Below are 22,931 nucleotides of genomic sequence, written 5' to 3'. Positions count from 1 at the left end.
CAATTAAAAAAAATTTGCAAATTTCATTCTACATTTAAATATGCATGTGAACACAGAGAGTTCACCAACGGGAAGTAATAGCAGTAGACTTATATACCGCTTCATAGGCCTTTCAGGCCTCTCTAAGCGGTTTACAGAGAGTCAGCATATTGCCCCCAACAATCTGGGTCCTCAGGTAATTTTACCTATTTTTTCCTCCTTCTCCTCTACCTAAAATAGGTAATTTTACTTATTTTTTCCTCCTTCTTTTTTGACTCAGATGAGGAAAAGGCAAGAGGTAAACGAATTCCTCTGCTTTAAAGGTTACCTTTATTTATTTATCGCTTTTAAAACAGTAAGAGAAGAAAAGGAACAAACGCAAAGATAATTGCGACATATTCTTGAAGAAAATGCATAAATGTGCTTTAGAAATGGGGGAAAAAGGGGGCTGAAAAAAGGGGAGAAAAAGGGGGAAGTGTAATATATTATTAGAAAAATGAACAGGTTCTCTTAAAAGAATGGGAAATAAGAAGACTTGGAAAAGCATCTGAACATTACTTTTCATCCTTTAAGAGCGAAGAATGACTCTTGCCAACGAAGGTCACACAAATAATTAGATAGTGGACTTTGCCACCATCAGATATCGTGATGGACAACAATTAAATGGTTGAAATGGCAGATGGATCAATTCATGGAAGATTGAGGCATTTGTGATTGCAAGTCTTGAATACTTTAAATTCTAGCTTTTGGCAGGTATGTGTCTCTCTTCTTGACACATACATGAGCTTTTCAAAGCTTTTCTTGTTTGCAGGGGACCATAACATAATCAGAGCATGCCAAGTTTTGCTAAATGACCTTCAAAAGTTGAGTGAACTAACCCCAGGTCTAGATGCAACAATGGTTCTGCAATCTGGACAATCCTATCGCTGGTAGGAATTGCATACTGCCTTCCCCAACAGTAGCAATAACACTTAGACTTATATTCCACTTTACAGACCTCTCTAAGCTGTATACAGAGTCAGCATATTGCCCCCACAGTCTGGGTCCTCATTTGACCCACCTCGGAAGGATAGAAGGCTGAGTCAACCTTGAACCTGGTGGGATTTGAACTGCCGAATTGCAGGCAGCCGGCAGGCAGCAGAAGCCGCCCGCAGTACTGCACTCTAACCACTGCACCACTGTGGCTCAGTGTAATGGACAAAGATCTGGGGTTTAAACAGGGAGGAAGGGCAGAGACAGAAGTAATTTCTAATTAAAACACTTCCATGTCAAGATGAAGAAAATTAAATTTTAGCTTCTAAGAGGGAAAGAAAATGAGCTACGTCATGTTTCATTTTCTCCTGGCCACAAGCTGTCACTTCAACTTTCTTTGCAAGAGAAGTTATTTGAAGATGACATAATTAAAATATTGGAATGGCGGTTTTAAGCATACATGACAGTTGTTTATTAAATTGGTACACAACCGGTGTTGTGGGTTTTTTTTTTCTTTTTCTTTTTTTTAAAAAAAGTCTTTAGCTGAACACCATGCGTTCTTGATATTATTTATGCCTTCTTGTGCTTGAATGATGCTTCTCCTCATTTTTAACCGGCTGGTGAAGCAACAAATTATTTTGACCTACAAGACTTTTCTTTTTTTCTTCTGAATGAAGTGTGAATCAATAAATGTGTCTGACAACGAAAGAATACTCCGAAAAGAATTTTGAAAGTTTTAAATTAAATGAAAGGGGTAAGGCCAAATAGCTGTTTTGGTTTTAAAGGATTCTGGGTGAAGAAGTCACCGAGAGAGGAGGTTATTAACAAAGCTGAGGTTTATCGCATAGTGGCTAACTAATTATAGGTCCACAGTTTTGAAAATAAGTAAGTGAACAGCTACTATGTAGGACAGACGGACAGAGAAGATTAGAAGACAGCATCCATGAACGCCAATTAGCAGTCAGAAGACATGAAAACTCCCTAAGGGTGCAACACATGGAGAGACTCAACCAGTTTCAACTGGGAAATTGTGAACAAAAAACCCCTCACAATTCCAAGACAATTATGGGAAGCCTGACCCTCAGATAAATCAGCCATCAACAAGCATATGGAGGTAAGCAACATCTACATACCATTCTAAAGAGACAATCAAAAAGCTAGAACGGAAACATCTATGGAGATTATTCTCCGTCATCCAGATCATGGTTGTCTCAAAGGTGCTTTTTCAAGAGGCAACTGGACTTTCTGGTTTTCTTTGAAGACACTTAGCTTCTCATCCAAGAACTTCTCTCCCCCATGTCTCTCTCTCTCACACCACATGCACAAGCATGCACACACACACACATTATTATCTACCAATAAAGAGTCTATGGAATTTCTCATTGTTTTGCTTCTCATCCAGAAGCTTCTTCAGCTCAGAGCTGAAGAATCGTCTTGGATGAGAAGCTAAACCTCTTCAAAGAAAAACCAGAAAGTCCAGTTGCCTCTTGAAAAATCACTTTTGGGACTAAAAAGGAAACTAAAAGACCAGAACATATCCTTGCCATCAATTGACACCCAACTAAACAGCTATTATCACCAAAATGAATACTAGATTGACAATCAAGAAGTAAACAACACCCTAATCAAGGCACTATCAATTCAACCAAACAAGCTATAGTCAACCTATGGCTTAACCTGCTATACAAATCTGTCCTGACCCCCCTCCTCCGTCCAGGAACGAAAGCCGAGACCAACGTAAATAAGAATGTTTTTTAATCAGTCCAGACTCTCGTTGGCTGAAAGCCCAAAATAAACAAAGAGATAAGCACATCGGCAGCAAGTCCTACAAATCTTGGCAGCAACGCAAACAAACTCTGGCAACAATCCAGCCTGCCAAGTTTGTTTCTCGTTAGTCCTTAACGTGAACGTTGACTTCTGCAAGAAGGGCGTGGCACAAGCAGTCTCTTTTATAATCAGGGGAGGATCTTAATAAGCATCAGCTGAGCGTAATCACCTCCTGTAATTATGGAGTTGTTCTTGACGCCAAGTAGCTCTTCGACGGCGTGCATCCCGGAACAACTCACAGGTGGTTTCTGGATCATTCTCTCTTGTCTCCTCCCCACTGATCCAAGGCTCAGACACCACCTGGTGACCAACCAGTCTCTCTGCGCCCTGCTCGGAGTTGGAACCCTGTCCAGAGTCCTCCACATCCCCCAGGGCCGACTCATAAGACCCCTCGCTGTCGGTGTCTGGTGGCAGCTCCAACGGCCACAACACAAACCCATGTAATTATAGTTTAGTTTACAAACAATGGTTTAGCACAATGAGAGAATCCAATCTAGATATGATTGAAAATGCACATTTTCTCTAATCCTGCAGTGTTTTTTTTAAATATAGAAGCATGGAATAAATTGATGAGGGAATATTTAGAGAATGAAAGCTAGGGAAAAGTTTAACCTCCTCCTGAAAAATGTCTAATATATTTGCTGAAGGAATCTCCTCAATGAAACCAACACTTCTGGTACTTTTTTTTTTTTTTACACTTAATTACTTTTATCATTTTTTTTTAAAGTTGAGAAAACTGGACTCTGTGTTGGATCAAAAGAAAGAGTGGTAAAAATGAGTTTGCTGTGCGGTTCCTCCCCAATTTCCCAGCCACATTTTAATCCAAATTCCAATGCTATTTATTTGTACTTTTCCCCATAATGGCAAAAATAAAAAAAACCTACTCTTGTTGGCGAAAACTGATAGATGTTCGTGTTTTATAAATGATTCTCCAGCTGAGTCAACACATTTTGAAGAGCAAGTGAAATCCAAGTAAGAATTAAAGGAAGGTTTGATTGACATCCTGGAGATTCCTCCTACCCCCCCCCCCCATTCTTTAGGGTATAATTCAACAATTTATCTACAGCTAGCTCTTTTCAAGGCAATGGCATTTATGTCACAGACGCCTGTCAATATTTCGCTGGCGTTTTAATTGCACTAACTTAACATTTAAAAAGCATAATTAGGCACAATACATAACTGCCTTATTAGTCATGCGATGGGTTATAAAATGGGACAGCTGGAAGGCTTTGTCCACTGACTGTGGCTGGATAAACATGGGGAAAAGCATCTTATCTCAGTTCCGAGCTGGTGATGAGCCTGGAATCCCTGAAGTATCTCACTAAGGTGGAGTTCCTATTCCCATCTGGCCATAAAGCTCTCTGGATGATTTATTTGGCAGTTGCTCAGGCCTCATATCTATATTTTTTTCATTTCATATGGACATTTTAACCAAAGTGGCCAAAGCTAAGAATATCATAATAGGTGGCGCAGTGGTTAGAGTGCTGTACTGCAGCCACTTCCAGCTGACTGTTATCTGCAGTTCGGCTGTTCAAATCTCACCGGCTCAAGGTTGACTCAGCCTTCCATCCTTCTGAGGTGGGTAAAATGAGGACCCAGACTGTGGGGGCGATATGCTGACTCTGTAAACCGCTTAGAGAGGGCTGAAAGCCCTATGAAGTGGTATATAAGTCTAACTATTACTATTGCTATTGCTATTGCTTGACTGCAGTTCAGCTGTTCAAATCTCACCGGCTCAGGGTTGACTCAGCCTTCCATCCTTCCGAAGTGGGTAAAATGAGGGCCCGGATTGTTGTTGGGGGCAATATGCTGACTCTGTAAACCGCTTAGAGAGGGCTGAAAGCCCTATGAAGCGGTATATAAGTCTTAACTGTTATTGCTATAATAGAAGAGAATATTTGCAACTCAGGGTTGAACTTGGTGCTCTTGGAGCTTGGTGGTTTTCTTGAAGATGTGGCATGACCCAACCAGGTAATATCGTAAGTGCTAGGAGGGAGTTTCGGTATGCAGGATGGAGGATGAGAAGGAGGACAACTGTGGGGATCACTGATGTTTTCAGAGCTTGATTGTTTTCTTGCAGATGTTGCATGACCCAACTAGGGAACAGCATCAGTGCTAGGAGGGAGTGGGGTATGCAGGGAGGAGGAGGAGGAGGAGGAGGAGGAGGAGGAGGAGGAGGAGGAGGAGGAGGAGGAGGAGGAGAACTGTGGGATCCATGGTGCTCTCTGAGCTTAGATGTTTTCTTGGAGGCGTTGAATGACCCAACTAGGAATAACCATCACTTCACTCTTGGGTTAAGCAGCGTCTACGAGAAAAGAACCGAGCTCAGAGAGCACCAAGGACCTCATCACTAAGAATATACTTTCTAAAGTGGTTCTTCTTTTGTTAAATAAAGAAGCTGAATTCAAGATAGAGTTAGAAGTCAGTCATGTCTCTTTGGGAGTTTGTCTCAGACATCGTCAGCTTTGATTCTAGTCGAAGCAAATCCTTGGGGGAGGGGAACTTCCTCTCCCCCCCCTTACCTTATTGGATGAGTTTGTCTCTTCTTTAAGGAGACAAATCAATCACAGGTTGACATACTGTGGCCTTACTTTCCAGCAATGTTCACCCTTTGCCTAGACAAAACCTTGGCCAGATTTCAATAAAAGAATTCGAGCCAAGACATTCGGATAAGTTTCCCATCTTTCCTATAATGCAACCCTAACCCTAACCCCATCCCCACATATTTTACGTGCCCCACAGATATTAACCCTCAGGGCAACCTATTCATTTGGGATTTTAAGTTTGCATTACTTTTTAAAAAACCTTTTGGTCATTTGAAATAAAACGACTACTTTAAAAAATTCAACACTTATTTATGATGCTGCCAATTCCTCCCCCCCCCCCCATTGTACATCCTCCAGTATTTTAAAGAAAAAGAAAACACACATTATCCATGCACCCCACACTCCTTCACACCCCAATGTGGCTGTTACACTTGTAAATTTAAATGGAAAAATAATCACATAATGAAAGGTTTCACTTCTGTTTCTGCAAATTGGGGGTGTCAGCATGGAGATATATTTAAAGGGAGATTATTCCTTCTCTCTCTCTTTCTCTCTCTCTCTCTTTCTCTCTCTCCCTCCCTCCCTCCCTTGTGTTGAATTAGCCAGCAACATGGCAGCAGTCTTCAGTTCTGCTTTGCAAGTTCAGAAGGAGATTTACAATGTCCCTATTCTTTGATGGCTCAGAATTTTAATCTGAACCAAAGAAGAGTTCAGCTCCTTATCCCTTCTTACCTCATAAGCTCTAAACCTTCTTCTTTTCTTCCATTACAAAGCCTAATAAAATTCATTTCTTCTCTCTTCAATCCAGTTCTCATATCAAATTTCTCTCTATTTTTTCTGAGTATCTTCTTGACATTGATGGACCATGAAGTAGACACTTCTGAGTTACTATCACTATTTTTTCCTCCTCTTCTCCAGCTCCTCCTTCTCTTCTCCTCTCCTCCTCCCTCACCTCTTCCTCTTCTCCTCTTCTTCTTCCTCCTCTCCTCCTTCTCCTCTTCTCCAGCTCCTCCTTCACTTCTCCTCTCTTCCCTCTCCTCCTCCTCTTCTCCAGCTCCTCCTCTTCTTCTCCTCTTCTCCTCTTCTCCAGCTCCTCCTCCTCTTCTCCTCTCCTCCAGCTCCTCCTTCACTTCTCCTCTCCTCCCTCTCCTCCTCCTCTCCTCCCTCTCCTCCTCCTCCTCTTCTCCAGCTCCTCCTCTTCTTCTCCTCTTCTCCAGCTCCTCCTCCTCTTCTCCTCCTCTTCTCCCTCCTCTCATCCTCCTCTTCTCCTCTTCTCCAGCTCCCCCTCCTCTTCTCCTCTCCTCCTCCCTCTCCTCCTCTTCCTCTTCTCCTCTTCTCCAGCTCCTCCTTCACTTCTCCTCTCCTCCCTCTCCTCCTCCTCTCCTCCCTCTCCTCCTCCTCCTCTTCTCCTCTTCTCCAGCTCCTCCTTCACTTCTCCTCTCCTCCCTCTCCTCCTCCTCTCCTCCCTCTCCTCCTCCTCCTCTTCTCCAGCTCCTCCTCTTCTTCTCCTCCAGCTCCTCCTCCTCTTCTCCTCCTCTTCTTCCTCCTCTCATCCTCCTCTTCTCCTCTTCTCCAGCTCCTCCTTCACTTCTCCTCTCCTCCCTCTCCTCCTCCTCCTCTCCTCCCCCTCCTCTTCTCCAGCTCCCCCTCCTCTTCTCCTCTCCTCCTCCCTCTCCTCCTCTTCCTCTTCTCTCCCCCTCCTCTTCCTCTTCCCTTCCTCCTCCTCCTCCCCTCCTGCATGTAAACTATTTGCTCTAATGTCTATGAAGGGTCTCAGTTACCCAGATCATGGCTGTCCTCAAACTGCTTCTATTTTAAAATGAAGACACTTCTTGGATGAGATGTAAAAAACAGAAAATCCAGTTGCCTTTACAATAAGGCACGCATGTTCTAACATTATTTCACAGACTCTTTCTAAGCATGGGAAAATTGAAAAAAACACCTCTAGTCTAGAAATAGAAACACTGCTGATCTGCTACAAATCACTGGGAAATCAAATCCTGATATTATTCATCTATCTAAACACATCTCTTTCGGTTTTTCCCCCCCTCATCTGTGTGTTCTAGATCAGTGTTTCTCAACCTTGGCAACTTGAAGATGTCTGGACTTCAACTCCCAGAATTCTGGGAGTTGAAGTCCGGACATCTTCAAGTTGCCAAGGTTGAGAAACACTGTTCTAGATCATATTTTTCCAAGCAAGCCATCCAAAGATCACATCAACAAATGGCCCACTGGAGGTAATAAATAAGATATTAGATTGTGCAGAAATGAACAGGTTGACATTGAGAATAGAGGGCAAAGAGGAATCAGCGTACTACAGGACATGGGGGCAATTTTATGATTGAAAAAAGATACAAATAGAAAGAGAAATGAAAAAAGCATAAAATAAATAACTCAGATGACACATTATTAAATCGGGGGAGGCGAAGTAAGAAAGTATGAAATGAAAATATACAGGCAGAAAAATGATACAAACTGACAAATGTTAAATAGTAATTATAAGAATGTATATTTAAGAATGAACTGGAAAGGAAAAATAAAAGCTTCAGGTAAGGGAAGAAAGTGAAAAATAGGTGTTAACCAACACGCCTTGCAATTGTTTGAGTCTGTTTTGGACAACAAGTCATGGAAATCACTCAGGACTTACTTCGCGGTCCAACAGGGCTGGCGACACCACTGTGACAATGTCTCCTTTCTCTGGGTCAATGTAGAACATGTTTGGAGATGGTTTGTCCGGAGTCTGCTTCAGGATGTTGTATCTTAGCACAGCGTTGTCCGTAGAGGGATCATCAGCATCAGATGCCGTCACCCGCATTACCGTACTTCCTGGAGAAAGGAGAAGAAGCAGAACACATTTTTTTATTTCCAGCAACAAGGCATTAATGCAAATTAAGCATCTATCCATTTTGCATCGAGCTTGTGGGGCCCTTATAGGCTTCTTGTTTAGGAAATAAAGATTCTGAGGATTTAAGAGAAGAGAAAAATGAGATGAATTGAAACAATTCTTGGTTATACCATTTCGGAGGAGAGCCTTCTCTGTGGCTGCTCCGACCCTCTGGAACGAGCTCCCCGTGGAGATTTGAACCCTCACCACCCTCCAGGCCTTCCGCAAAGCCCTTAAAACCTGGCTGTTCCGACAGGCCTGGGGCTAAAGAGTTTTTGCCCCCCTTCTCGAATGGTATGGTTGTGTGTTTTTAAATTTTGTATTGTTATGTCTCGTCTTTTTTATCCCCCTGTTTGTACCCCCTTCCCTGATTGAATTGTGAGCCGCCCTGAGTCCCCTTCGGGGGAAAAGGGCGGCATATAAATGTAATAAATCCAATCCAAATCCAAATCCATTATCCTTTTCTCCCCCCTCCCCTACCTAGATAGACATTATACATTAGAGCAGAGTTGTTCAACCACCTTGAAAAGTTTAAGACTTGTGGACTTCAGGTTCCAAAATTCCCCAGCCAGCATGAGGAATCTAGTGACTTTTTCCTCTTACAAAAGGCTTCTGTAGTAAACTGGATGAGAGAGAGACAGAGAGAGGGAGAGAGGGAGGGAGGGAGGGAGGGAGGGAGGGAGGAGAGAGAGAGAGAGAGAGAGAGAGAGAGAGAGAGAGAGAGAGAGAGAGAGAGAGAGAGAGAGAGAGAGAGAGAGAGAGAGAGAGAATGAGTTGCTCGAAGTGGGGAATTCTGGAACCTGAAGTCCCCAAGTCTTAAAATTTCCACAAGTTTCCATAGTCCATTGGTCCCGTGATTTCGCCCAGGGTTGACCAACCTTTGCAATGTTAAGATTGCAGACTTCAGCTCCCAGAATTCCCCACGCTGGCTAGGGAATTCTGGATGTTGAAGTTCACGAGTCTTGAAAGTTGCTAAGGTTGGACATTGCTGCATTAGATGTTTCTAATGGATCTGATTTAAAACTGGAATGGCAGCTGTACCAGATACACAAATGGGAAGATAATTTCATTATCATTTTTACTGTGAGCACATCGGCCCACAAGAGCCGAGGTGGCGCAGTGGTTAAATGCAGCACTGCAGGCTACTTCAGCTGACTGCAGTTCTGCAGTTCGGCTGTTCAAATCTCACCGGCTCAGGGTTGACTCAGCCTTCCATCCTTCCGAGGTGGGTAAAATGAGGACCCAGATTGTTGTTGGGGGCGATATATGCTGACTCTGTAAACCGCTTAGAGAGGGCTGAAAGCCCTATGAAGCGGTATATAAGTCTAACTGCTATTGCTATTGCTATTAAAAATGAAATTCTATTGCCTGCTCAAGAGATAAAGCGACCCAAAAAGATACACAACACATATATACACATGCTATATACATACATACATACATACATACATACATACATACATACATACATACACCTACACCATCCATATACATAAACATATATACACACAGAGAGATGTATGTGTATGTATATGGATGGATGGCACAGGTATATGTTCATGTATGTATATAGCATGTGTATATATGAGTTGTGTGTGTGTGTGTGTGTCTGTGTGTGTCCCTTCCATATTTGGGCATACCAGGTGCTTTGACAAAGAAAAAAACACCTAATCATTCCCCTGGCTTAGCTGATAAGGGAGAAGAGCTTGTGGCTTAGAGGTGAATACAACTGCCCAATATGTAATACAACCCAGGTTTGAATCCCAGTAAGGGTATGGCTAGCTGATGAGAACTAAATAGATTGAAATAGATCTATACTAGTCTCCCTTCATTTATTTATCAACAAAAATGCAACACAATGTATGTATGTATGTATGTATGTATGTATGTATGTATGTATGTATGTATGTATGTATGCATACATGTATATATCAGAGGTGGGTTGCTCCCAGTTCGGCCTAGATTGGTGAGGTCTCACTCGCCATCTTCAGGCTGGGTTTGGGCCCAAAAACTTTGGCAAAAACTTTGCCAAGACAATCTCAATCTTACATGGGAAAAGACCCGAATACAACAAGACCAGCATATATATATAATCTAAATCTAATAGATAGATAGATAGATAGATAGATAGATAGATAGATAGATAGATAGATAGATAGATAGATAGATAGATAGATATAGATAGATAGATAGATAGATAGATATATATTTATTATTAGATTTTTACAACCCCTGGTATGCCCCAATTATGGGAGGAAGCTAACTGCTTCCATCATCTGTCAATCGGCTCATCACAAGAGTCCATCACGACAGAAACCCAATATTTTTACTGTTGCCTTTGTTATATTTGTGTTTTTTTTATTTGTGCTGATAAATAAATAAAGGGAGACTAGTATAGATCTATTTCAAGCTATTTAGCTCTCATCAGCTAGCCATACCCTTACTTGTTAGCCATACCCTTACTGGTTCAAATCCCAGTAAGGGTATGGCTAGCTGATGAGAGCTAAATAGCTTGAAATAGATCTATACTAGTCTCCCTTTATTTATTTATCAGCACAAATAAAAAAATAAACACACACACACACACACACACACACACACACATATGCACATGCATTTTGAATACGTAGAGGAAAGAGGAAACATGAGAGTTCGCAAGGCTAATGCTATATGGAACGAAAACAACGGGATTTGTGACTGTATAATCACATAAAGGCGCACTTAAAAGAAACCCAAAGGGGCCCTCATTTATTACAACACATCCAAGTCACTCTCTCCTCTTCTAAACGGCCCAGCTTGCTTTTCAAACCAACCGACGGCTCATTCTTCAAACCTCATCAAGGGGGTGGGGGGGGAGATACTGATAGTTATTCCCTTGCAAGGGACGGATGGGGGGGCATTTAGCAGGACAGATTCTCCCGCATTTCCTGGCGGAGAACTTATCCTCCGCTAACCATACGACTGTAAATTCAATTAGAAGCCTTTAATGAATTTTCCATGCCCACCTCATTAAGCATATTCTTCTGCAGCCTAGTTATCTCCCCCGCTGTGAGCAAGTTGTAATTAGAAAAAGCAGGGGATTATTAACCCTGAAGTGCGAAGGCCACTCGTACTTTTCCAGATCTAGCAGGTCCAATTTACTGGGAGCAGCTTCCCTCTCTTGCATTTCAATTGGGACTTATCTTTCCTTCACCTGCAGTCCAACTTCTGAAATGAAGTTCTGGCGAGACAGCTGCCAGCAAGCTCAGCCTGAGTTTGCTGCTCAGATTCCTTTTTTTCTTTTGCAAAAATCAAGAGAGAGGGAAGGGGGAAGCGTCTTCTTCTTCTTCCCCTTTTCTTTTCGGTTCTGCATCTTGAGTGTTTTCCTAGTGTAGGAAGTTATCACCCAGCCCTCTCCCAGAAAAATGAAACATCCTAGGAAATATTGAAAAGGCAGAATATTTCCTCTGGATGTGAAAAGAAAGAAACATGTTTTAAAAGGCAGAATAGCTGCCTGAAGCTTCCTGCCCATCAACCTTTGTCAATGAGCCATTAAAGTCTGAGCTAGTCCACTTAGCAATAGCAATAGTAGTAGTTAGACTTATATACCGCTTCATAGGGCTTTCAGCCCTCTCTAAGCGGTTTACAGAGTCAGCATATCGCCCCCAACAACAATCCGGGTCCTCATTTCACCCACCTCGGAAGGATGGAAGGCTGAGTCAACCCTGAGCCGGTGAGATTTGAACAGCCGAACTGCAGAACTGCAGTCAGCTGAAGTAGCCTGCAGTGCTGCATTTAACCACTGCGCCACCTCGGCTCTATTATTATTACATAATAAGTTCTCCCCTCAGCTCCAGAGCGATGGGATTAAGGCATGATAATATTGACCCTTTTACCCAACTCGCCACATGGCATCTGAGATCTCAACCAAACCTGGATTCAAAGCGCAGCCTAGAGAGTTGCCCCTGCATGGATCCATGGGAGTCTGACAACGAATCAGAAGACAAGCTCAAGATCAAAGGCCAGAGAGGGCATAAAACCAGGGACTCAGCTTCTCTTCCTTCCTTTGCCTTCCCTTCTCTTCTCCACCAACATTGAAGCATGAGATCACCTTTTCTGTTCAGGACTAAAAGCCACGTGGTCCTGTCCCCCATTAAAACCATCTTTCCAAGCAGCCTCCATGTCTCCAGTGTCTTTTTCCCCACCACTTGGAGCCGAACCCAGAAGGACATTCCTTCCAACACTAATTTCATGGGGTTCCACCACAAAACCGCAGTAGACTAAAGCGCGCTCAACGAAAGCGCGTACCTGACGTCATCACAGCGCAACGAAAACATCACGCTGTGAGTGGTAAAGTTAAAATTAACACGAAAACCTTACCCTAACCCCCCCAAACCTAAACCTAAACCTAACCCTAAACCTAACCCTTAACCCAACGCTAAACCTAATGCTAACACTTAACCTAACCCTAAACCTAACCCTAACGCTTAATGTAACCCTAAACCTAACCCTAACCCTTAACCTAACCCTAACCCTAAACCTAACCCTTACCTTTACGTGAATCGGCTTGCTTTAAAAGCGCTTTTTAAAGCACCCTTTTTTCTCCGCGGTCGTATTTGTCGCGCTGCTGATGACGTCAGGTACGCGCTTTAATCGGGCGCGCTTTAGTGGACCGCGGTTTTGTCGTGCCACGATTTCATGGAAGCATTTCCCATCCCCACCCCATCCCTTGCATCGCTCAAGCCTCTCTAGGCATGGATAAAACATTTATGTCCGTTTGTGGTAAGCAAAGACAAAATGGAACAAATGATTCTGTGTTTGCTGCTTTTTTTCCGTATTTTTTGGCTAACCTCCAGATGCACCACTGAGCTGGGATAAAATGCTGCCTATTAATGAAAGAGAGGCAGAGGAACTAAGGTTGCTGCCAACTATGCCTCAATGGTTTAAAAACAAAACCCGGGGAGCAAATAGCCCATCTAGTTAATTTAATTTAATTTATTAGATTTATAGGCCGCCCAATCCCGGAGGACGGGCGGTTAATAGTCCATGGAGATTCTCAGTCATCCGGGTCATGGTTGTCCCAAAGATGCTTTTTTCAGGAGGCAACTGGACTTCCTTGTTTTTTCTTTGAAGGCATTTTCATGCTTCTCATCCAAGGAGCTCCTTCCATTCCCCACCAGTCAGAACTGAAGAAGCTTCTTGGGTGAGAAGCAACACGTCTTCAAAGAAAAAAAAACAAGGAAGTCCAGTTGCCTCCTGAAAAAGCACCTTTGGGACTATCTAGGTAATGTGATCTAAAACCTGTGCAGAAGTTAAGGTGCTTCCTTTTATTGACTTCCAACTGGGAGGGACAATCCAGCCAAAAACCAACCAACCAACCAACCAACCAACCAACCAACCAACCAACCGTTGACAGGAATGTTGAGGGCCCAGTCCAAATTATGACCTACTTCTTTGTTTCACGAATGTATGTGTCAGGCCTGCAATTATATTCCTTTTAGAATTTTGGCCTGCCACACTTTCTCTTATTTCATTATGCTGTTTCATTAGTATAGTCGATGGGAGGGGGGAATAGAAAGGAGTAGGATTGTGGAATGTATTGTTAGCATTCTTTTCTAGAAGCCAAATGTCATCTTTTGTCTCCGTACTTTTACACCTGACCGGAAGCAGCTGGGTGTGGATGCCAGCATGGAAGAAGAAGATTGGACCATGTGATGGATTTGTGGGTGTGGGGACAAGATCATGAACTTTTAACCGGGTGGAATTCTGATGTCATTTCCAGAATTGGGATTAACACAGATGTGCCTAAGATGTCTGCTTTATTAAATTGGAACTTTAAGGATCGTTTTGCCTTGGACTCTGATTTAATTCTACATGACACTCGGAAAGCTGACATTATGATTGTTAAAATAAACATTGTTTTTCTTCCCAACTTATCTATATAGTTAATGCAGTGCAGTTAAAAAACAAACAGCAGTAAATGCAAGCATTTTGTATTGACTCGTTGGTACCAAACTTACAATAACATGATTAAAAGCAACAGAGAACATAAGGTCTAGCGAGAGTGTTAGTTAAACCTGTGACGTACGGGGAAAACCAGCCTATAATGAACCTATAACAAATCTCCCCATGGAAAGTGTAGCAATAGCAATAGCAATAGCAGTTAGACTTATATACCGCTTCATAGCGCTTTTAGCCCTCTCTAAGCGGTTTACAGAGTCAGCATATCGCCCCCACAGTCTGGGTCCTCATTTTTACCCGCCTCGGAAGGATGGAAGGCTGAGTCAACCTTGAGCCGGTGAGATTTGAACAGCCGAACTGCAGCTAACAGTCAGCTGGAGTGGCCTGCAGTACTGCACTCTAACCACTGCGCCACCTCGGCTCAGTGTAGACTGAGATACAGTATTATTTTGGGCAACTCTTTCTCTCTCCAATCCAGTTGATTGCACAGGCCTTTTGTTAGAGGAGAATGTGACCAGGGGAAAGACATGGCTGGTGGATGAATGATGGGAGTTGTAGTCCACAAGCCTTAAAGTTGCCACATTTGGAGTCCCCTGATCTAAGTCGACCCAACTAAATAAACAACACCCATGGAAACAGGAAACCTGTTCCTGATAGGCCGCCATTGCGTTTTAATCCGACGACGGGGTGAAATGCAGTAGGAACAGGAAGAAAACCAGACTCCCTCAACAATTATGGAAAGCACGCCTAATTCGTTGTGATCAAAATAAATCAAGTTTTTGGAGAAGTGGCACGGTGGAGGGGAAATGACTGGCTGTGACACTCATCCCCATTAATTGCATGTTTGACTGTCAATTTGTGCTTTAAAGCAAAACAAACCCCGAAGAAGGCACAACAAATCGGAGAAGAAAGATCTATTCTTCTTTCCAATCAAGTGCATTTGAACCGCAGCTGCAAATATTAACTTATGGCTCTTGTTAAAATTGGAGGCTTCACCCAGTCGGCAGTCTGTTTGGCGAGAATTAATGAGCTACAGGCCAAGTTTTCTTACAGTCTCCCAAATTTCTGTTTTTCCCAATACACACAGCTACTCAACGCAAGACTTTTCAAAGGTTCAACTGCCCTTTCTGAATTCTTTTATCTTAGAGCCTTGGGTCAAACCAGCGGAACCCTGAATGTATAACTTCATATATTCTTTTTCTAGTGGTTTTTCCCTCTAATAAATTCTAAACGATGCCAATGGTAAATAGCAATAGCACTTAAGACTTATATATTGCTCCATCTCTAACCAGTTTACAGAGTCAGCCTCTTGCCCCCAACAACCTGGGTCCTCATTTTACCCACCTTGGAAAGATGGAAGGCTGAGTCAACCTTGAGCTAGCGAGATTTGAACTGCCGAACTGCGGCTAGCAGTCAGCTGAGGTAGCCTACAGTACTGCACTCTAACCACTGCGCCACCTCAGCTCCTGACCTCCCACCCCCACAAATATCCAGGCAGTAATTCTAGTTTAAGTCGCACAGAGTCCCTGTAGTTAATCATAAGGGTGAATGAAACTGGGTTGTATGTAGCTATTGGGGAGTCTATTGTAACTTCAAATAGTCGTTCAATGATTGGTCGTACCTTGAGGACATACGTGCTGTGGGAGATGACCAGGCTGAGCCTGAGGGAGAGGTGAAACATGTCATTAGTCTCCCTTGTAGATCCCTTTGAACCTACAAGAGAGCTACACTAATCAATCAGTGATGCAACGGAGAGCTAAGTTCTCATCTACAAATCCATCCAGTAGATGATCTAACATTCATCCTCAAATCCAAACAAGTTTTTACTTTCCATGAAATGAATGTTTCAGCTATGAGAAATTTGCAAAAATAAACAAATAAATAGGAGCATTGTTTTCTGATAGGGGAACTTCCTAAAAGAATCTTGGTGGCTAACATGGATTAGCAAACATTCTTCTTGTGAACATTGAATGGAAAACAGGCAATTGACTTGATCCACCACTATTAATCTGTACAACAGGAGCAGGCTGAGATGGAAGATGGGATTAAATGTGTCATCAGTTTGGAATCATTGCACAGCCAGAAGAGACCCAAGTCCAACTCTTCTGAATTCTGTTGTGCCAATTTAGCTTTGACCAGATTCTTGCGCATAGGTAGAAATAATAAAACCTTCAATGCTTTGAACTCCGTGAGTGTTCCTGGTTCTTTGTACCTGACATGATCAGATGGAAAGAATGCTTAGCGTCAGGTCAAGTCAAAACAACCATTTATTAGGGTTAGGCTAAGGTCAATAGCTAAACAGGAAAAAAAACACCCTGAGCTTCTGAAAATAAGGGAAGTTCTTCCAGTACAATCAACAGTTCCTGGTATTTCTTTCAAATTTCTTTCTGTTCAAATTATAAAACTGCTGCCAGGAATGCTTACACCCCTAAAATATTCCCTTTCATCAAATAGGAAGCTATCCCAAGCTGCAGTTCTTGTAACTCGCCATATGGATCAACCACAAATAGAAGCTAAGGTTCTCAGGCCTGGTTCCACCACAAAACCGCGTTCGACTAAAGGGCGCTCGACGAAACCGCGTACCTGACGTAATCACAGCGCGACAACAGCGCGGAGAAAAAAGCACGCTGTAAACGCTAAACCTAAAATTAACCCCTAAACCTAAACCTAACCCTCCTAAACCTAATCCTAAACCTAACCATAAACCTAACCCTTAACCTAACTCTAAACCTAACCCTAAAGCTAACCCTTAACCTAACCCTAACCCTAACCCTAACCCTAACCCTAACCCTAACCCTAACCCTAACCCTAACCCTAACCCTAACCCTAACCCTAACCCTAACCCTAACCCTAAACCTAACCCTAAACCTAACCCTAAACCTAACCCTAAACCTAACACTTACCTTAAGTTGAATCGGCTTGCTTTCAAAGCGCTATTTAAAGCGCCCTTCTTTCTCCGCGCTCGCTGTTGTCGCCCTGCTGATGACATCAGCGACGCGGTTTAATCGGGCGCGCTTTAGTCGAGCGCGGTTTTGTCGTGCCACGCTCAGGCCTAAACTTAGCTTTCCCTAACACTTCTATTTCCAGTACTACTGTATGTTTAGCATTATTATTATTATTTTTCTTCCATAGATGCCACTATCGATGTAAAAGCAATCAAACATCCTAAATGTTGAGTATTTCTAGCATACGACATTCTCTGGACTCACTTCCTTGGCTTAAATGGAGAGCGTTCCAATGCAACTATGGGAAATGTTTAAAATATTGCTAAAGCTACCGAAAAAGAGGTTAAAAAAACCTCAGGTATGACAGCAATCAGTCAGAAATGACTTATAAGGCAAAGCAATCGTACATGGGAATTACTTTCCCACTGAATGTTCACATAAAACATGAGCCCGGAGTGGAGATTTATGGCCAGGTCAGATTTTAGCAATTTCAATGTTTAACCTCACCCACTCTCTCTCTCCCTCTCTAGCCCGCCTCCTGTTCCTCACCCCAGGGAGTTTTATACGTGTTTGGATTTAAGAAAGTATTTATGTGCTAAGGTTACATGGAATGAGTTATGTCCACCCTCATTTGTAGAAGCAGCATGTCAATGTAGCTTCTATTGAACACGAGCATTTGTTTAAGAGGCTGCTGCGGCCTGGGATGGAAGGCGAGATAGGATGATGTCGTTGTGGGAAACAGAACAAGATTTGGGACAGGCTGATCAGGATAAGATCAAACCAACCAAATTTAATAAGAAAGCAGGAAGCACCCAAAGAATGCTTATGTTTATATCTCCTGTTGCTTTTTGCCAGTGAAGTCAACAAATACTAATGATTAAATAATAATTATACTAATTATTATTAAATACTAAGGATCAAGATCACAGGAAGTGTTAATGCCACTTTATAATGCCTTGGTAAAGCCACACTTGGAATAGGGCATCCAGTTTTGGTTGTCACAATGTAAAAAAGATGTGGAGACTCTAGAAAGAGGGCAGAGAAGAGCAACAAAAAAGATTAGGGGACTGGAGGCTAAAACATATGAAGAACAGTTGCAGGAATTGGGTATGTCTAGTCTGATGAAAAGAAGGACTAGGGGAGACATGATAGCAGTCTTCCAATATCTCAGGGGCTGCCACAAAGAAGAGGGAGTCAAGCTATTCTCCAAAGCACCTGAGGGTAGAACAAGAAGCAATGGGTGGAAACTGATCAAGGAGAGAAGCAACTTAGAACTGAGGATAAATTTCCTGACAATTAGAACAATTAATCAGCGGAAAAACTTGCCTCCAGAAGTTGTGAATGCTCCAACACGGGAAGCTTTTAAGAAGACGTTGGATATCCATTTGTCTGAACTGGTGTAGGGTTTCCTGTCTAAGCAGGGGGTTGGACTAGAGGACCACCAAGGTCCCTTCCAACTCTGTTATTCTATTCTATTCTATTCTATTTCAAGTTATTTAAGACTTGTCAGCTAACCATTTGGCTATTGAATGAGAGTGCAATAGCTTGAAACAGCTCTATACTATTTCTTTGTCGGTAAAACATAAATTCAACACAAAAATAGTTTGTCGTGAAAGATTTGGATATCCATTTGTCTGAACTGGTGTAGGTTTCCTGCCTGAGCAAGGGGTTGGGCTAGAAGACCTCCAAGATACCTTCCAACTCTGTTATCCTATCCTATCCTGTTCTAATGTTAATGTTAATGTAATGAATGACAATTGGCAGGAGGCAGTTATCAGGATTGCATTATTATTATGGTGGTTTGCACAGTAGCCAGATGTTCAGACTGGATTCGGCATTTTTATCTACCTATGAAGTCCTTCCTAAGCACCTGGAATAAACAGATGAGAAAGTCTGTTGGTGTTAGAGGTTTCATCGTAGGATTGAAGCAACTGACTTTCGCAATTGACCGATAGGTGATTTTGTCAATGCTCATGGTGTTCAAGGGACACACCAGATGTTTTGCAATTTCACTCTAGGGTGTCTCCATAGTGTCTGATTAATGATAGCATACTCTTCAAAAGCAGCTGCCGCAGTAGCACCAACACAGCCTTCACACTGTTTCTACACTAACAGGAAATCAATAAGCTTTTTGAAAAATTTCAGAATTCTCTGAAAGTTTGATTAAATTATTGATGAGAAGAAGAAAGAAGCAGTTTATTGATAAACTCCCCTAGTGAAAGTTTCTGAGCCAATGTAGCAATCATGGAATAAGACTCCTGGATAGATAACCAATATGATCTACTTCTATTCCTAGACTTGAAGGACCCACAATCCTATTTAAAGGTTCCCCTTGCACATATGTTCCCAACTCTAGGGGGCAGTGCTCATCTCCGTTTCAAAGCCGAAGAGCCAGCGTTGTCTGAAGACATCTCCATGATCATGTGGCAGGCTGGCCTAAACGCTGAAGGTGCACGGAACGCTGTTACCTTCCCATCAAAGATGGCTCTTATTTTTTTCCTCTTGCATTTTTACGTGCTTTCAAACTGCTAGGTTGGCAGAAGCTGGGAGGAGCAATAGCAATAGCAGTAGACTTATATACCGCTTCATAGGCCTTTCAGGCCTCTCTAAGCGGTTTACAGAGAGTCAGCATATTGCCCCCAACAATCTGGGTCCTCATTTTACCCACCTCGGAAGGATGGAAGGCTGAGTCAACCCTGAGCCGGTGAGATTTGAACCGCTGACCTGCTGATCTAGCAGTAGCCTGCAGTGCTGCTTTTAACCACTGCGCCACCTTGGCTCTAACGGGAGCTCACTCCATTACGCGCTGCTGGGGATTCGAACTGCCGAACTGTCGACCTTCTGATCGACAAGCTCAGCCTCTTAGCCACTGAGCCACCATTTCCCCCTACAATCCTATTTAAGATAAGGCATTTTCAGTGTGGATTTCAACTATAAACCTATATGGAGATTGTCCTTTTTGCTTGTGAGACCCTGCTGCATCCTTACGAGGCCAAATGGGCAAAATCTACCTAAAGCTAAATACTTTTTGTCTCTTTTTCCAGATTGCTACTTCACCTGGCAGCTTTCAATCCCAGTCTTTTTTATGGTTAACCTATTTTATCGCACAAGTGTCCTTAACTTTCGGTTTATTCTTGGCCAACTCATCGTCCCCGTCCCCCCAAGCGAGGCAGGATTGTTTGCCATAATTCAAATTTGATTTCGGATTTTACAGGCTGTTTAAATGCAGGTGCAGGCTTTATAGTCTAGAACGGCTAAACACAGAGCTTAAGAAAAGAAATAAATCTCGCAAAGACCTCCGCCTTATCTTTCCTTTCTATCACAAACATCCCTCAAGCTGCTACTCTTCGGCGTTTTCTGATTTTCATCTTGCATTTGCCGTCGAGGTGAAGGGAAGTGGGTGAAGTAAAATGGCAAGAAAAAGAAGGAAGAAGACACAGGTACAAAGTGTGTGCCCTGCCACGAAGCCCGTGTGCCAGGAACAATGGAAAGGTTCAATTCTTGGCGCTAAAAGCCATCATGTGGCTTGGCTTGGCTTCAGATCAGCCCTTGAACCATTCTCAGTGGCTAATAGCAATAGTGTTTATATTCTGCTTCAAAGTCCTTTATAGCCAGTGGTGGGTTTCAAAAATTGTTCGAACCTACTCTGTGGGTGTGGCCTCCTTTGTGGGAATGGCTTGCCACCCATGTGACCGGATGGGAGTGGCTTGCCGCCCATGTGACCGAATATGAAGATGCCGACGACACTTGTCAGAACCACCTTAAATTACCTCAAACACAGCACTGGCATGCATAAGAATAGGATGTAAACTTGTTTTTTAAAAGGCATCTTTGGTTTGCGTTAAAACAACTTCAACACACGCAACATTCTGATTGCACCACAAACGCAGTAGTCATCCTTCCCTTTCACAGAGGCCCTGAGTTTTATAAATAGGAGCATGATAGTGTAGAATAATCATATCCAAGGACCAGTGGTGGGTTTCAAAATTTTTTGGAGCCTCTTCTGTAGGTGTGGCCTGCTTTCCGGGTCCACTGGTGGAACCTCTTCTAACCGGTTCGGTAGATTTGACGAACCGGTTCTACCGAATAGGTGCGAACTGGTAGGAACCCACTCTGTTTATAGCCCTCTCTAAGCGGTTTAGAGAGTCGGCGTATTGCCTCAACCATCTGAGTCTCACACATGAAGCATTTTACCAACCTCAGAAGGACGGAAGGCTGAGTCAACCTTGAACCATTCAGGATCGAGGGAATCAAAAAAGTGGTGGGATTCAATTTTTTTTTACTACCAGTTCTGTGGGCGTGGCTTGGTGGGCGTGGCATGGGAAGGATACTGCAAAATCTGCATTTCCTCCCAATCAGTTTGGACTTGGGAGGCAGAGAATAGATGGGGGTGGGGCCAGTCAGAGGTGGCATTTGCCGGTTCTCCAAACTACTCAAAATTTCCGCTACTGGTTCTCCAGAACTGGTCAGAACCTGCTGAATCCCGCCTCTGAATCACACGCTTGGCAATGTGAGCAGTTAGATTGTAATACTGCATTCTAACCACTGCGCCACCACGACTCTTGGTTAACCACGATTTATAAGTAAATCACAGCCTTGTTTATACCAAAATTAAAACAAGCCAAGATATGTCTAATGGGTGAACCAAGGGTATCTTTCAGCCTCCCTTACCTAATTTAGAGAAAAGGGGGGGGGAGGTGTGTATTAAGAGGAAAACTAAATAAAAGTGGGAAATGAACTATGTATGATAATCTGCTATTGACAATATGAATAAATATAAATCCTACATAGCATGCATTCAGTGGTTAGATGCTGGCCTTGTCAGCTGGAAACCCAGCAACCCAGGTTCGTGACCCGAGCGTCACATGATGGGTTGAGCTCCCGTCCTCGCTCCATCTCCTACCAACCTAGCAGTTCGAAAGCATGCAAACGTGAGTAGATAAATAGGTACCACTTTGATGGGGAGGTAACAGCGTTCTGTGATGTGGATTCTGGCCACATGAGCATGAAAATGTCTTTGGACGGCACTCAATGGCCTTGAATTAGAGATGAGCACCATCCCCTGAAACGACTAGCAGAATAAAATCCTTTTTATATAGCATATGATAGACACTACATTGAAAGTCTAATAAAATTCACTTAGGCAAACTCGCAGATACAAGGATTTGCTTTTTAGCTACTCCACACACCGTTGTTTAAGTGGTGCTTCCTCAAATTAGCCCAAATCAAGTGATTCGGTTTATAGAATCTCGTATTCGTTCAATATCCTCTAATACTCCAGCAACTGTAGCTAAGTTACCAATCGAACATACATATTTTCCTGCTTCATGCGCGAGAGTCATTGTCTCTCTAACATTTAGCATTACAATCACATCCCTTTGCTAATTAGCTGGCCTTTTTAAGTACCCATTTCCTACCTACCCACCCCCAAAGGGGAAAAAAATCCATAATGCACTGGCTCATTTTAGCAAACCCCATTTAAGTTGTGAAGACCTTTGCAATTGTTTATTTGCTTAAGATAATGGTGTTTACCATCAAGCAGCACAGGTATTAATTCCCCTCGGCTAGGTGCAAAGTGGGTCTCAAACAGAGAAACTCTCTGGCAAGAATAATCCTGCGAGACCATAAATTTGACTTCAAACGTTGGATATTTTCTTCTTCTTCATCATCTTTTGCTGCATGACGTGTTCTTTACAACTGGACGTTATGGGGCTGCCTTTGTGCCTGGCCTCGTAAGTCCTTTTAAGAGAAATTAATCACCCTTTTTACACTGCTATATTATCCATCATTATTCAATTCCGACAGTACAGAGAACATTACATTTTGAGGATGATGAAT

General features: G+C 42.8%; 1 protein-coding gene across 1 annotated transcript in view; it reads right to left on the bottom strand.

Annotated features, from left to right (window-relative positions):
• CDH13 (cadherin 13) overlaps positions 1 to 22,931 on the bottom strand; it is a 493,491-nt gene that overhangs the window by 122,162 nt on the left and 348,398 nt on the right. The window contains exon 7 of the mRNA XM_087729287.1: positions 7,972 to 8,150. Within this exon, the coding sequence (XP_087585413.1) occupies positions 7,972 to 8,150 (179 nt within the window). The remainder of the gene's footprint in view (positions 1 to 7,971; positions 8,151 to 22,931) is intronic.

This window comes from Thamnophis sirtalis, unplaced genomic scaffold (genome assembly GCF_051295495.1).
Source record: "Thamnophis sirtalis isolate CommonGarterSnake01/CBP01778 unplaced genomic scaffold, rThaSir2_p1.2 scaffold_14, whole genome shotgun sequence".
NCBI classification, from domain to species: Eukaryota; Metazoa; Chordata; class Lepidosauria; order Squamata; family Natricidae; genus Thamnophis; species Thamnophis sirtalis.
Note: the sequence above shows the minus strand (reverse complement) of the source record. Positions and strands in the feature narration are given on the sequence as shown.